General features: G+C 43.2%; 6 protein-coding genes across 6 annotated transcripts; 4 read left to right on the forward strand and 2 right to left on the reverse strand.

Moving 5' to 3' along the window:
* Nucleotides 1–181: 181 nt before the first annotated feature.
* On the forward strand, nucleotides 182–1,464 carry IL334_000376 (uncharacterized protein; the record flags this gene model as incomplete). The annotated part of the gene is made up of 4 exons (XM_062932160.1): nucleotides 182–709; nucleotides 774–808; nucleotides 881–1,023; nucleotides 1,085–1,464. 4 exons carry the CDS (start codon nucleotides 182–184, stop codon nucleotides 1,462–1,464), a joined length of 1,086 nt encoding a protein of 361 aa, XP_062788211.1.
* Nucleotides 1,465–1,939: 475 nt separating this feature from the next.
* Nucleotides 1,940–5,330, forward strand: IL334_000377 (uncharacterized protein; the record flags this gene model as incomplete). Its single annotated transcript, XM_062932161.1, has 11 exons — nucleotides 1,940–2,044; nucleotides 2,100–2,147; nucleotides 2,197–2,701; nucleotides 2,761–2,834; nucleotides 2,887–3,058; nucleotides 3,115–3,194; nucleotides 3,243–3,497; nucleotides 3,555–3,713; nucleotides 3,778–4,122; nucleotides 4,199–4,388; nucleotides 4,465–5,330. The coding sequence occupies 11 exons, from the start codon at nucleotides 1,940–1,942 to the stop codon at nucleotides 5,328–5,330; spliced, it is 2,799 nt and encodes a 932-aa protein (XP_062788212.1).
* A 351-nt stretch (nucleotides 5,331–5,681) lies between these two features.
* On the reverse strand, nucleotides 5,682–7,265 carry IL334_000378 (transaldolase; the record flags this gene model as incomplete). Its single annotated transcript, XM_062932162.1, has 9 exons — nucleotides 5,682–5,883; nucleotides 5,956–6,090; nucleotides 6,153–6,241; nucleotides 6,303–6,390; nucleotides 6,449–6,587; nucleotides 6,647–6,771; nucleotides 6,870–6,944; nucleotides 7,056–7,145; nucleotides 7,237–7,265. 9 exons carry the CDS (start codon nucleotides 7,263–7,265, stop codon nucleotides 5,682–5,684), a joined length of 972 nt encoding a protein of 323 aa, XP_062788213.1.
* A 2,321-nt stretch (nucleotides 7,266–9,586) lies between these two features.
* IL334_000379 (uncharacterized protein) lies at nucleotides 9,587–11,610 on the forward strand (the record flags this gene model as incomplete). The annotated part of the gene is made up of 2 exons (XM_062932163.1): nucleotides 9,587–9,665; nucleotides 9,722–11,610. 2 exons carry the CDS (start codon nucleotides 9,587–9,589, stop codon nucleotides 11,608–11,610), a joined length of 1,968 nt encoding a protein of 655 aa, XP_062788214.1.
* Nucleotides 11,611–11,908: 298 nt separating this feature from the next.
* On the reverse strand, nucleotides 11,909–12,796 carry IL334_000380 (uncharacterized protein; the record flags this gene model as incomplete). The annotated part of the gene is made up of 4 exons (XM_062932164.1): nucleotides 11,909–12,148; nucleotides 12,223–12,332; nucleotides 12,418–12,523; nucleotides 12,614–12,796. 4 exons carry the CDS (start codon nucleotides 12,794–12,796, stop codon nucleotides 11,909–11,911), a joined length of 639 nt encoding a protein of 212 aa, XP_062788215.1.
* Nucleotides 12,797–13,233: 437 nt separating this feature from the next.
* Nucleotides 13,234–15,983, forward strand: IL334_000381 (uncharacterized protein; the record flags this gene model as incomplete). Its single annotated transcript, XM_062932165.1, has 12 exons — nucleotides 13,234–13,258; nucleotides 13,315–13,343; nucleotides 13,623–13,729; nucleotides 13,783–14,048; nucleotides 14,119–14,135; nucleotides 14,258–14,275; nucleotides 14,326–14,517; nucleotides 14,576–14,743; nucleotides 14,795–14,848; nucleotides 14,898–15,595; nucleotides 15,660–15,805; nucleotides 15,853–15,983. The coding sequence occupies 12 exons, from the start codon at nucleotides 13,234–13,236 to the stop codon at nucleotides 15,981–15,983; spliced, it is 1,851 nt and encodes a 616-aa protein (XP_062788216.1).
* Nucleotides 15,984–16,002: the final 19 nt, after the last annotated feature.

Below are 16,002 nucleotides of genomic sequence, written 5' to 3' on the forward strand. Positions count from 1 at the left end.
ATATAAGTATCCATGATAGACTCATACCCCAGAGAGAAATATACCATTCGTTTTTATATTATCTATTTTAATAAGCTCAAAAAGATCATAGCAGCAAAGTAGCCTTTATTTTTTTTTCCGACTCTTCAGTTCAGAACTTACCTGTTTATCATCGACAAGGTTGTTTCATCCTATATACAAGATGTTCTCCTCATACGCTCTTTTACCTCTTCTCGTATTAGCTTCCTCCGGCCTGGCTAAACCACTCCCGCAGGATACCGAGAATGGTCAAGCTGGATCTGATACTTCGGGTGTTGCATCATCGACTCAATCCTCTCAAGCAACCGATGACGGATCCAGCTCTGTCCCTGCTTCCACTACTGGTGGTTCCACGTCCGCTTCCGCTACCGCTTCAGGTGGCGTCGATGGTACTACAGCATACGACTCTTCCTCCTCAATTCCTATCGATATTTATGCTCATGAACCTGTATATGGTGTACAGGTTCAGTCCATTAGAGATGAGAAGTGTTTCTCCCCTCGACCAGCCGACCCTCTTGAGAGTCTGACGACTGGAACACCTGTCGACTTATATCCATGTGTCGATGCGCAAAACCCCGCAAACAACTCCAGAACTTGGGACGTCGTCCCTGGAGAAGGAGCCTTCATTTTGAACGGCACCAACTTCGCTTTAGACGCCGTACAAGATAGTACTGGTATTTACCAGTTACAGGTGAGCTTATATCAATTCCAGAAAGGCTTTTAACCTGGAATTGACCATGATACAACTGTGTTAGCTCAAAGAGTTTTGTAACTGCCACGAGCCTGAACAGTGGGTTTTCTATTTGGACACGATATGATATTGCAACTGATCATATCTATCTTCCTCACCCTCAATTGTCAGGTTTTACGTCACCAATGATCTTCGAATAGCTCTTAATGGCACTGGTCAATGTTTGACTGTAGATGAAGATACCGATGCTGAAGGTCCTGATGAAGCTCTTGGCTTGATCCTTTACAACTGTACCGATCAAAACACCGATCAAAGTGAGTCGCACCCATGACTAGGACAGTGACTCCGCTCACTACGTAATCGTTCTACTCTTAGTGTTCATCACCATTGACAAGACGGATCAAGATTACGTGGCTATCGCTCCTCCAACAAATTCATACGTAGCTCAACAAGAATCAAAGATACAAGCAGCCAAATCACAAACAGATCCTGCCGTCATAGCTGCCCAGACTACCCAGACTGCCCAGACTGCTCAAGGTTCCAGCACTGCAACAGATACCAACGTCGCTGCTTCTGCTGCCGATGCTACTTTAGCTTCTGCCACTGACAGCGGTGCCTCAGGTTCTGCCACCGGCAGCGCCGCTTTTGCCACCGAGAACAGCTCCGCTTTCACCGATGGAAGCTCTACTATCGATGATCTCTCCTCCACTGCCGGCGGCGGTAGTTCTTCAGCCTCCGCTACCAATATGGTCTGAGCTAGACTCTGTTATATAGTACCTTAGTGTTCCAACCGTCACATACTTCAGCCTTCTACTTTATACGCTACACATCCTTTTTCGTCTATCGCATTCTAGCTCGCTCCTCTGTGCTTAATGATCTCACTGTTTCTCATACGATATCACAAGAAATCACCAACATATCCATTAGAAGCCGATACCACTGTGCATGATTTGTAGCGCGTGATATGATACCCTATGCAATGTGAATTATCCTTTCATTTACAAGAAATTATGATTCTGTAGTTCCACCACCAGCGAAGAATATGATGATGTGGAATATAACAAAGGAATTATAAATAAGCTAAACCTCATTCGCGTTGATTTCGTCTCCATATATGATTCAATGACAAGTATAACTTGATTGCTCCTTCACATCTATACGCACATTCTGCCAAGAATTCACGACGAACACTGGGGCGGCTGAAAGATCCTTCCCGGGCTCAGACTTCTCATGCGAGCTCACTACCTCACATGGCTTCACACCTTCCTTTACCTACCATGTGTGTTGTCTATGTCAGATGTACGAAGGGTAGAGTTAAGAGATGAGACTGCTTCAGTAAGCTACATACCGCATATCTACTCAAGCATGAAGACTAATAATATATGTACAGCTGTTCAAGCATGGTTACGAAGGATATATGAAATATGCTTATCCAGCTGTACGTTAAAATCGAAATAAGGTCCATTAGCTAAGATTGTCCGATTCAGGATGAGCTGCGACCTATGAGCTGTGGGCCGTTATACCGCGACTCCGATCCAAACAACTATGGTATAAACGATATACACGCCAATGTATCTATGACTCTACTTGATGTCTTATCTTCTTTACCTATCGTTCATCCTTCAGCATTTCCAAAAGCAGTAAAACTGGTAGCAGAGCGAATCTCGTTTGATCAAGACGTCAAAGTACAAGTTTTCGAAATGACCATTAGAGCTTTAGGAGCTTTGTTATCCACATACCAAACTTTGGAAGAACTTCCTGATGAACCATTACAACAAGCTGAAAAGTTAGGGCTGGACTTAGATAATGGTTGGAGCTGGTCAAGTAAGAAACCAATTGGAATCGACGTTAAACAATATAAAGGAAGAATGTTGGAATTAGCTCATGACCTTGGTAAAAGATTATTGCCAGCTTTTGGAACTGTTACTGGAATACCATATGCAAGGGTTAACTTGAGAAAAGGGGTTCTTAGCGGTGAAAGCGTAGAAACGTGTAAGTCTGCTTCAATTCGATTACGAATGAGTTGGTGAAGCTGAAGAGATATGTGCAAGGTACCGCAGGAGCTGGGAGCTTACTCCTTGAATTTGCATTACTTTCTCGTCTGACTGGGGATGGTCGTTTTGAGGTGAGTATCACTGCGAACGGTCTATAAGACCATGGACTGACAGGACCATCAGACGTTAGCACATCAAGCTTATCTCGCTTTGTGGAATAGAAGGACTCCACAGAACCTACTAGGCAATACCATTGGTGCTACACATGGACAATGGTTAGCACCTGGTATGACCGGTATAGGAGCAGGAATGGATAGCTTCTTCGAGTATGGAGTCAAAGCTGGTGTCATGTTAGGTAGGTCAATTCTGCCAACAGGTATACGCAGTCCATTCAGCTGATATAAACTGCAGATGATGATACATATTATGATATATTTTACGACTCTTATGCAGCTGTACAAACTCACATACGGACGAATGATGGATTCATTGTGAGTTATTCATGTCCATCACTTTTATAATGCTGAATATGGAATCAGTATCGACCAATTCAAACGCGACTTCTTCAACCCGCTTCACCCTCTACAATCGATTCTTTGTCAGCTTTCTTACCAGCTATGCAAGTCCTAGCTGGTGACTTGGAATCAGCAATTAAGTCACATCTTGTATTTTGGAACTTATGGAGAAAGTTCGACGCAATGCCTGAAAATTGGGCATGGAATGAAAGGAAAATCGAATGGACAGGATACCCAGGTAGACCAGAATTCATAGAATCGACATACTACCTATATCAAGTGAGTCCAGCTACACCGCGTTCAGCGTAAATGGGAGAGCTGATCGCTTGATTTCAGGCTACCAAAGATCCATTCTACCTTCGAGTAGGCGACAAGATACTACACGATCTCAAAACTCGCACGAAGACTAAATGTGGTTTCGCTACTATGAAAAACGTCATGACGGGTGAATTAGAAGATAGAATGGAAAGTTTCATGTTATCAGAGACTCTTAAAGTGAGCTTGAGCTTATATGATAAACTTTACCGAAAACAGCTCTTCTGCTTACCAAATTCTACAGTACCTCTATTTGTTATTCGCTGATATCCCATTTCCAAACGCCAATAAAGTATTCACTACCGAAGGACATTCACTAAAAATGCCAACGTCCCTCCTAAGACCTCCATCTATACCTCGCCGATCTATGAGAAAGGGTGAAAACCCTACGTGTCCAGCTTATCGACCCCCCATATATGGTGGGACAGGTCCGGGTGAAGGGATCGTGATGGGAATAGAGGGAAGAGCAGATTACGACTATGCTAGAGGATTAATATACGGCTGGAACAATACGGGAGTGGATATCGAAGATGGGAAGAAATTGTGGTTTGATGGAGGCATTTGTAAAACACCGAATGTACCGAAATTTGTAAGTCCACAGTAACCTCCAAAAGCAGTAATCTCATTAGAGGGCATGAATCAAGCTGACTAACTTCGTAAAATAGGCTTTCGAAATTGTCCTTTCCCCGCTCAACACCACTGACCTAAACTCCGCGCCGCCTGAGGACCCATCGCCTGGGCCAAGTAAAGTGGCTCAGGATGCTCTCACAGGTGATTACCACATTACCGACATAGAGGGGTTAAGACTAGGTGTTAGATGGAGATTCGATGGTAAAGGCTATGATGTTGCCAATGGTGAGTCGCTGGTCCGACTTCATCATCGACTTTGGCGGCCCAATTGACGTGTGTTTTGCCGCATGTTTGCTTTCAGTTGGACCGCATCGTATTAGACAAGGCCAAAATGTCATCATTACTGATCCAGCAATGCGAGGTCATTCACCTATCCCATCTCCTGCACCTGTCGACTCGGAAAACCCAGCCGAAGTCATCCTGCGTTTCCTCACTTATCCCTCTGAGCCCAAAACCGAAATCACGAAACCCAGCGATGGTCAGATATTGTTACATGCCGTAGGAGCAACAGCTACTTTTGGTCAAAGCTTTTCTGTACCTCCAAACGGTAAAACGCAAAGTGAAGGATGGGCGATAAACTCCAATAAACCTATCAGGTTGATAATACCTCCAAGAGAAAGGGGTGAACCGTACGAGGGATGTGATATCCGTCATCTACAAAATCTAAATCTGGATATAGCCTCAAATAATTTCATCTTGGTGGTCTATAGGGGAGGATGCACATTCCTTAACAAGATGTTGATAGCCAAAGAAATAGGTGCGATGGGAATCATAGTAATTGGTTATCCACCTATTGAACATGGTGGTAAACCTCAAGAACAAGAACAGGGTTTGATCAGACCTTCAGCAGATATATCAGAAAACTCGGAAGATTTCGATAAAATAAAGAATGTAGGAATGATTTATATTGAATGGGTCATCGGTGATATCCTTCGAATAATATCAGAAGAAGAGAAAACAGTGTTAGCTGTTCAATTGTTGAATATCGACAATAATGATCTTGATATTCAAGATAATACAATGTCGACGTCAACGTCAACATCCAGTAAAACTGAAAAACAACGACAATCAGATACGACTGGTTTGTTAATGGTTGGTCAATACCCAATCATCAATTTGAAAGTTTTAGATAGTAATATTAGGTTCCAAGGAGGTCATATACCATAATTAGTCAATCTTGGTTTCATAGAAATGTATCAATTAGCGCATATCACTTCCGTTTCAGGTCATCGTCATTCCATGAGCACCTGTGATGATTCGCAGCGGTTGAGTTGACCTTGTGTTAGAAAGCTTGCTAACATAGTGAGTCCGCTGACCGCACACGCTCCTTCAAAATGGACTCAAACGCAATCCAACGGCCGCTTGATCCGTAGCAGACAATGCATGAATTGTTTTTTTTTTGTTTTGTTTCTTTTAAATACACAAAAGCCATCCTTCCTCATCGGCTTCCATTCCTGAAACTGTGTACTTGAAGGTCTGTTTCATCCTCTCCTGAACTAGAATAGATAATGAATCCGCTTATTGGAGTTTGGCCTTGATCAAATCTTTAAGAGCTTGACCATCTTTAGCGAAACCTCTGATACCTTCGTGAAGCTTGTCGAAAGCCATTTGGTCCTCGAAGAGTGCCCATCTGAATTTAGCTTCGTCATCAAGGTATGAAACTTTGTCGATAGGAGCAGAGCTGGCGTCTTTAGAATCAAGTTTCTTAGGTACTTCATCGCTGAACAAGGTAGTAGGTTGTTGAGTGATCAGCATTAATGAAACACGGAGAGGTGTTTCTTGGTTGACTTACTTGGATTTGGCCAATTCTTCCAAGAGTTTAGGAGCAATGGTCAAGTAGTCACAACCGGCGAGAGCAGTGATTTCACCAACGTTTCGGAAAGAAGCACCCATAACGATGGTCTTGTAACCGTGTTGTTTGTAGTAGCTAAGGAAGAAAGCGAACAAATGAGCACAATCGTCGTTGGACTCTTCTACGACTGGACTCACTTGAAGATCTTTTGAACAGATTTGACTCCTGGGTCGGTCTCGGAGTTGTAGGTGGTGTCGGGGTTAGCCTTCTTGTACCAATCGAGAATCTACCACAACATTAGGATATCAGTCAGATGTTATGAGCAGAAAGAGTATTCTCTCACTCACTCGGCCGACGAAAGGAGAGATAAGGGTAACACCGGCTTCGGCACAGGCGACAGCTTGACCGAAACCGAAGAGGAGGGTGAGGTTACAGCTAAACAACGTAATTGGATCAGTTCCAAGTGCATTAGCGCGAATGAGGGTAGACTCACTGGATACCCTCTTCCTCAAGCTTCTTAGCGGCTTGGATACCTTCGTAGGTGGAAGCAATCTTGATCAGAACTCGGTCCTTGTTGATGCCTTGTTCTTTGTAAAGGTCAATGATTTGGTGAGCTTTGTTGATGGTGGCCTCTGAGAAGCAATGTCAGTCGTGTCAGAACAGGTCTATCCGTGATTGGCACATGACTTACGGGTGTCGAAAGAGAATGAAGCGTCAACTTCGGTTGAGACTCGACCGGGAATGATCTTGAGGATTTCAGTACCGAATTCTACGAGAAGTCGGTCAAGAGCGTTCTCAGATTGAACGTCAATGTCACTGAGTAAGTTTTAAAATCATTATTAGCGTTCATGCTCAACCTTGTTAAAGAGACATATCCTGTTGAATGACAAATCCTGTAATAAAAGTCGACTTACCCTCCCTTCTTCTTGGCGTACTCGACAGCGGGGTCAATGAGCTTGGCGTATTTCTCGAGCTTGGTAGCAGCGAGACTGTCACAGAACAGCGAGGGATTAGCAATTGACATCCTCTTCTACTTCAAAGGGGTATATAAAAGAAGATGGAAGAAACAATGGAGGAATGCGGAATTTGCTTCAACTTACATGAGGGAAGGGTTGGTGGTAGCATCTTGAGGCTTGAAGGCATCGATGGCTCCGAAATCTCCAGTGTCGGAAACGACAACAGTGCCGGTGCTGTGAAGTTTCCAAGAAAGGCAGAACGTTTAGAATAGTCAGCTTACGAAAGATGGAACATAGTCATTCGGAAACAAGAAAGATAACATACGCTTTAAGGGCGTCAAGAGCGTTGGTCATTTTGTTTATGTTGTTGGATATGTTGTGGATGGTAGGAAAGTATCACTAGATGGAAAGTGGTGTTTTGTGTCTTTGTTTTGAATGATATTTTTGAGTCAAGATGAAAGAACAGAAATAATTGGGGAAGTTGAAGAGGATGGGAGAGGAGGTGGGATACAAAGTGAATATGACGGAATTAAGTCGAACAAAGTGCATCCTCTCAGGGTGGAAAGTGGCAATGAAAACGTGTGCGAAATAAAGAACGGATAAGGAAGACGGACCGGCGTATTCCGAGTGTGGCATACAGTAATGTTGCAACGGTAAAAAGAGCTAGCTTTGAGGACTTTTTCAGTTCGAAATAGTCTTTATGGTCAAGGACGAACAGTAATCATGGCATGGCTGGATCCCCAACGAATGAGTTCATCATTCACTCTCAAGGAAACAACGCTGAGATAACATCGCTACCACTCGTTTCACCGTAGAGCATGTCCAATCCTACCAGAGCTTATGATTTATCGAAGGTTTGGATCCGCTCTCTTGCTGCATAACGATAAATATTTGCAGAAACAGTCCAAGTCGAAGTGACATACCCGCGTATTAAACCGTTACCAACAACCGCAAATTCCGTCATTTGAAATACTTGCGACTAAATCGTGTGATGTCTGTCCATCCGCCCGAATCTTACTTTAGGCATTATGACAGCTTGTATTACTCGCTGAGATAGATCTCATTCGGTCAGATTTACAATTGCATGCCAACATATAAGTTTTGACATCCGCTGGAATGCCGAACGGCAGGAAACCACGGATATAAAACCTCGTTTCATGGCCACGTGGCATGAGCTATTCTAGGCCTGTTTCGGCCCGACTCATACTGCAGACATGGAAAGATTTTTATTACGACTTTCACTCTCTTTTTTTAATGAGATTACATCTCTCAGATACATGATGAAAACATCATCTTTATCACCTGAACGATGCGGATTACCCAGCGCTAGTACGTAGTAGCACAGCATAGTCGTCACTACGTCTTTCAATCTCATGTTTTGATCCCATGATTTCATGACATCAAGTATCAACCGTCTGAACAAACATATCATCCGCCACAAACACAACCCCTGAACAACGAGGGGATTTGCATTTTATCCCCCTTATTGTACCTGAACAATTTCCCACTATGAAGGGGAAAGAGGAGAGGAAGAGCATTTTCAAGTTGTTTATTGATTTTTGGGGTTGTAACATGAAATGAAATAAAGTAAACAAAGGAGCGAGAACAAACATACAACAATAGACGGGATAAACATGGTAAATCATGTTGTTGTTTTTTTAGGGTCCCTTTCAACGATATGAACAAAAGAATAGAATCATCACAGCATTGTTGTTTTTGGATGAGAGGGACAGTGATGCCATTGGATGAGATGAAGGAGACAGTATGCATTTGACATGTTATAAGTTTTTCTCATTCGTCAAGTATTCTTCATTTTTAACATCTCGCTCATCGTCACCACGACCAACGACGTTGAACATTCCAAAGGACGTTTTGATCGGAACAACCAAGACTGCAACGACACAGCAATTCAACGCATTGATCGTTTCTCTCTCCCTTTTGTCCATTTGTTCATTCACAAGAAAAACGAACATAGCATCAACCGGCACTTCCGAATTCGCTCCACCTTCTCGTATTCAACCATCACTTTCACTTACAAGAGTCGTTCATTCTTCGGAAGACTTATCATCCTCATCTCATCAATCAATACAACACCATCCTCCTGATACCCTTCCACCTATAAACGATCAACAACCAAGGACGACAAACACCTCGTCATCTCTTCCTTTCAAATCATCTCCACACTCAACAGAAGTCATCCCTTTCATTACAGTCAACCTCAATCCCTTTGCTCTCGTTAACAGGCAATAAAGAGCACAGAGACAATCAAAAAGGTTTCTGGAAACCTATTGTTATTTTCAACTGATCAACAATCTACCATCTCGTAGATTAACGGAAAGAAAAACCAAACAGTCGTAGACTTGAAAGCGTCCTGCCCAGTCGGCTTGGTGAGTTTCATCATGTTTCACCTTATTGGTGGTCTGCACATATCTGGTATCAGCCACTTGGTTTACACCAACGTCCCATTTTGATACTCTCTCTTCCGTCGTATTCTATCAATGAGATGATATTGCATGAGCATTGCGCTGACCAAGAATCAATACTCCACTGTTACTCCCTTTTCCTTTACACCTCGAATCCTGTTCCCTAACGCACAAACCGCCTTCTTCGTCGTCAAATTGCAGCCTTGCAACATCCGTTGATACACATCTTATTCCTACTCCTCACCATCGAAGATGGGCATTCCTTCATTTGCTGGCCGAGTCGGCCTCGCTGGTGGTCACTCCCACTCTTCTCGTAATCACCAGAAACGAGGTGAGTATCCCTTCGGTGTCATAGTATCTGCGTGCGCTGACGAGATACTTGTCCAGCTTGTGACCTTAACAATGGTGGTCTCTACGTTTATCCCACATCTACCGACAAAGTCGATGCTACTCAACCCGTTGTCTTCAAATGGGACACTACATGCGCGGTCTCTTCTGCTCAAATCGACCTCTACCTTTATTCATCATCAGGAGGATTGATCAAACAATTCGCCGGTAAAGACTTCTCAGCCGGTCAATTCTCAGTCAACTTCCAACCCAGATGGTGGAACGATACTGAAACCGCTCAACTTCAAATGAACATTGTTGCCAGTGGCGCTGAATCTTGGGACACCGGGAATGTACCCGCTGGACCTGTTTTCACAGTGAACTATCCTGCTTCTGCAATGTTCTCTACCACCACAGCCAATGGTCAAGTCAAGACATCGACCGCCGCCGCAGCTGCTACTCAATCTAAAGACGCTGTATTCCAAGACGTCTCCAGCACAAACACTTCCGACAAATCTGGTATCTCCAAAGGTGCTATCGCCGCTGCTGTTATCGTACCGTTGTTGGTAGTTGCTGTTTTAATCGCTGTAGCAGTAAAATTCTGGAGAAACAGAGAAAACGAGAAAAGAAAGAGATGGTCTCAAGCTTTATCCACTCACTCCAATCTCGAATGGGAGAAAGGTGGACTCCCCGGAGAAAAACCTCGATCCATCCTTGGTCGACCCTCGATGGGTGGTAGACCTTCAATGGGCGAACGACCCAGCATGTCAACTTATGGTGGATCTGCTCGACCTACTTCCTCTGTCTTTGCTGTCGAGAACAACATGGCTGGTGCCGGCGCTCACACTCACTTCCAAAGACCCGACCTCGCTTCGCTCCGGACTCAATCAGCAGAAAACGTCAATCGAGGTTCTTTGGTATTACCTGATGGAAATGTCAGACAATCAAGAATTTTATTTGCCGAATCTGCAAGACCCGATAGGCGATCTAGATTATCTTTTGGTGGTGATATTCGACCTAACGTTCATTCAGGTGTATTCAAGAACCCGGGTGCTTCTAAGTCAGCTCACGAACTCACGTCTACCCCCACCAACAGAAGGTCCGCTGCTTATGCTACTGGTTCCGCGATCGAAGATGACGACGATATCCAAATTTCTCCATCTCAAGTACAAGGTCCTCATGGCTTCGATCAAACAGATATGAGGAAGGTTGGATCAGGTACCCGAACTGGCCGAAGAAGCTTCATGTCTCTTGGCGGCGGTGATAAAAGAAGAGAGTCAATTGCTTCTGCTTTATCCGCTGATGATTTCAAGTCCGCTGCTAGTGCCAGAGGTAGTGTAGATGAGTTGAGGGATATGGAAGCCGCTGTACTGTATCGACGATCAATGATCTCTCAAGCCTCTCCCAACCCTGCTGCTTACGATGACAACGAAGTCGAAGCCCTTGACAATATGCCACCTGTATCTTTGCCCTCAGCTCCTTCCCCTATTGCCGGTTCTTCCACTGTCGCTTACGGTCCCGATCAAATGCTTGCCGTTTACGCCGCCCGAGGAAAAGTCTCTCCCACCGGTCCTACAACACCTACATTCGGCACCGCTCCTTTGGCACAACCCGTTTCACAACCTAAACCAACCGCCACCCGACAGAACAGTGGTATGAGGTTGCTCACTTCTCTCGGCAAGAAAGTTTCTGATGATTCCACTTCTATGCCACCTCCATCAGCTCCCGCTCCAGGAGACATGAGATCATTTGTACATCTCAACAACGGTACTGTCTCTTCAGCCAAAGTAGATGCTCTCCCACCTCCTGGTCCTAGAAGCGTAACAAGTCCCACAGGTGAGAGACCAACGACAGGTCTTTCTGCTCCATCAGGAAAGGCAAGAGGAAGTGGTGTAAGCGATGGAAGTAGGTACAGTCAAGGTGAAGAGGATATTGGTGAAGCTCAATAGGACTGCCGTGAACAGCAAAATCGATTATAATCTTCTGCATTTATCTGTATCTTTTCTTCCCTAGCTCAATGGACAATCATGTTTTCATTATTCTTATTACTTGTTTCTATAAATATGGTTTTCTTCAGATACCCCTCACTTTCTCTCTGGTAGTTTTTTTTTTGGGTATTATCTATATTAGAGCTTGCTAGTCAAGTATTCTGAACTGATTTGAATGCAATCATATGTCCTCATACGAATATTTTCATTGTGCTACTAATGATTATAGCAAGATGCATAATGCCGTCGTACTGTATATCTATGAAAGTGGTATATCACTGTCTTCCTTGCTGTCTTGATAAACACTGGATAGATCGTTATATTTTTGTTTTATCTCTTGTACTTTTTGCTGCATGTCTATCTGCTCTTGGCCTGATAAATCATTGACTAATTCAGAAACGGATTTGGCTTTCCAGAATGAATTCGATTTGTTGTATAATGGTCTCTCTGACAGCTCAGCGGAGGATTCGCTGATATTTACAGAGGGGACCTTGAACACCTATTGGAAAGAATGGAGGATTCCAATCGTGAGCGAGATTATCAGAAAGAATCGAGGTCACGAGATATACATACCTCTTCTAGAATCTTGATATCATGTGGAATATTGAACGTGTCTTTTGTGTCTTCATATGTGAACAAGAAATTGATATTATCGAATCCAGACCAGGTTATACCCGATAAACCTGTTGAAATGAATAAAGGTGAAAGAATCAGCACGACTTTTGCATCGAGTTATACAGATTGTGCATATTATTGGGTGTAACTCACATAAAGAGCAAGGTTCATGTGTTGAGAAAAATATACAATCTTTAGTAGATGGTCTTTGATCTTTTGGTAAAGCGTAAAATTGCTGAATACAATTTATTTCTCCATGCTATCGACCATACATCCGAACTCTTTTGGTCAGCTCACTTGAAACAAACATGGAGAAGGAATTTAACATGTGCGGAAGTGTAATAGTTACCAAAAGTGGACTTGAAGTTTCATCATTAGTAGCAAAGTTGACAACTGTTAAATCTGATTTACGAAATATAGCAGCACCAAAGACTTTACATCCTGATGAAACTCCTTTTGCAGTCAATGGGATTATTTGATCTGATGTTGTCGTTAAGAATGCTTCGAGTAATTGTGCTGATGTCCAAGACATTTTAGAATATATAATGGATATTTGCTTGTTAATGCTAGTCTATCTGTCTGTAGCTGTCAGACTTGAGTCCCAGATCGATCCAAGAAATTGAACAATGCATAACAACTAATGACCAAGGATGATCGAAATGTAAACGGTTGAATGGATATTGAACGAGAGATAAGCATTCATTCAGTACAATCCGATATACACGGGATTGGAATACTGCTCTCTACCAATGCCATAATAGAAAAGAAGTCAGACAAAAGACAGGAGACAGGTAGACAGGAAAAATCACGTTATTCGGATCTCCGGAATTCTTTCACATATCAATCATGTCTGTTCCAACTGAGAGCGCGACTTTGGAAAAACATCTCGGAATTCCATTTATTATTCGATTACACGCGATCGCTCTTATTGAAACATTCATTAAAGGCACAACAGATTTAGTATACAGGATGAGTGGAAGAAAGGCTTACACGTGTAAGTTCTAGCGAAGTGGATTCAATTGTATAGGACTGATGAGTTCACGATAAAAGGTATACCATGTCGGAATAGAAAGATAAAGGTTAGTCACATCCGTGCATCTGCAGTCTTTTTAGGGTCAACGCGATTATGCGATAAGGTGTGACCATCAGCCAAAAACCGAGTGCCTCGGGAACGTTTGCTCTTTTGCCTTCCTGCTTGTTGGAGGAACCAGTCCCGTACAAGCACTGCTCTCAGCTTCTTCAGGGCTGGGAGGAACGATGCTATACGCTGCTGTATGCATCACGACATCCAATGCTACGTTGTTCTCGAGATTTGGCCTTGGTATTATAACACTGACAGGCTACGACACCGAATACAGTGCGACAGACATCGAGTATGCGGACAATGTAAACGTAAATCAATCACATGCGAATGGCCTTCTAACGGTATTCCCCTCGAGGATGAAATGCCCTCAACTGCTTCCCCGTAAGTAGACAAGTGTTTGACAACAGCGCAACCCATCTGATCGTATGAAGTAGGTCATCCTCGACGCAACCGCATATACCACGTTATGCTGTCCAGGTCGAATCAAGGGACTCTACCCCTCCAACGGTAGATGTACCTCATACAGTTGTACATGCTGAACAATTAGATCACTCCATCTTGAACGATCCGAAAGGTCTTCCTACGAACGGTAATACTCCAAAGGGAAGTACACCACGTCAGGCTTTCCCCTTTGACGGTGAAGGTGTCTGGACAGAACATCTGGTCACAGAACGTCTAATGAAGCCTTTACCAAGTAGAGGTGGGTACACTTCCATTTTATAATGAAGATTGGCATAACCTGAACTGATCAGCAATGCCCGGTCTCGCAGCGGAAGCAGACACATTAGTGAGTGTTTTTAAGCATTGGATACCTTCGTTTCCGCTGACTCTCTCTTAGTTGAGATTATATGTAGGAGTTACCCGTTCATTTCTAATCACCTTTTACTGACGGTCACAATACCTGCTCAGCTTGAACGGGTCGAATGGGTGAGTGAGATATGATCTCTGTGTCCGCTGAACTAACACCCTTCATTTAGATTCATCACCCTTTACATCTTCCTACGTTCTTGGCTCAGTATAATCGATTTTGGACGATGTCCATCTCTCAGCGTTGCGAGACAGTTCATTCTCGATGGCTCGCTTTATTGTACATCGTCCTGTGTTTAGGAGATCATTTCGGTGACGAAGAGCTGAGTACGAACGCGACATTAGAAGCCGAATTGGTTGCCGTAAGTCCTAATATATATGGCAAGGAGCAGAATGAGTTGATTCAATCTTGTCTTACAGGCCTGCGAAGACGCTCTGGCATACTCTGATTTCCTAAATCAACCTACCATGGAGACACTGCAAACTATAATCTGTCTAAATATCTACCTGAATAACAAGAACCGCGTCACTGCAGCGAAAAGTCTGCTGGGAACCGCTATCAAGATGGCAATCTGTATGGGCCTTTCAGTGAGCCAAGCCGAATCGCATCATGTACGTTGCAAGCTTACTGCATCACAGCGCATACCCAATGAAACTCACATATCAGACGAGCAAGGTGCAATAGAGAGAGAGGTCAGTAACGATCCTATCGATTGCAATGTCTGCTGAAACTCAGTGATAGATCGGAAGGAGGATATGGTGGTCGTTGGTTTGTCAAGATGCTTACACAGCTTCCAACAGTGGTTTCAGCTATTCTATCAACCTTTCCCATTCGTCCACTGGGAAATTCGCCAATGTCGAAGATGAAGAGATTCGAGGAGGATCATCATATTTTTCAAGACCGATAAAAGACATCAATAGTTCTACATTTCATTTATGCAAGATCAACTTTGCGATAGTAGTAAGAAGCTTCATCGATGCTGTGAATCTAAATTTCCCCGATGCTTCATATGAAGATATCATGTCATTGGACAAAAGGTTTAGACAAGTATATGAAAATTTACCAATACAATTACGACCTGATTTGACACAGGCGTTTGAACTTTCTTTTGCTGGATCAAAAAGATATTTAGTCGAGCAGAGGATTTTTATGGGTATAACTTTACATAATAGAATAATGAGATTACATCGTTCATATATGGTGAGAGGATACGATGATCCTCGTTATTCTTATTCGACAAAAGTTTGTCTTGAATCAGCTTATGCTTTACTCGATCTCGTCAAACAAAGTCCTCAAACTTTATGTAAATGGTGGGTAGTGCTGGTTCATGTTTGGACAAGTGGTTTGATCATCTCTGCCGATCTCGTAAGAGGTACTCAAGATTCCCAAACTAGAGACAAACATCGAAATGGAGTTAAAATGGCACTCTCCTTACTTGAGTAAGTAGGATTTCTGCATCTCGCAGAAAAACAGTAATGATCACTGCCTCACGTTATTGAGTAGACCCATCTCCAGAACCAGCCCGGTGGCCTTAAGAGGTGTCAAAGTTTTGAAAGCCCTTTTGGAAACAGATCAAGTTCAAGCGGAGTCTCGGAAAAGGAAAAGAACAGATGATCAGCCTCCAAACAATTTTACAGAAAACAACATAAGTAAGTCTTGCAAAGATTTTAAACATTGGCTGATATCGTGTGAATAGCTTCAATAGAAGAATTGGAACAACTCCTTCGAGATGCTGCTTCTGCGCCAACGTCAGCTCATAATTTACCAGAGGCAAATGTGGTACCTGACGAGTTTTGGAGGACGCTGTTCCAAATGAACCAATGGTAAACAAAAGAACCGATGCATA

This window comes from Kwoniella shivajii, chromosome 1, assembly GCF_035658355.1.
Source record: "Kwoniella shivajii chromosome 1, complete sequence".
NCBI classification, from domain to species: Eukaryota; Fungi; Basidiomycota; class Tremellomycetes; order Tremellales; family Cryptococcaceae; genus Kwoniella; species Kwoniella shivajii.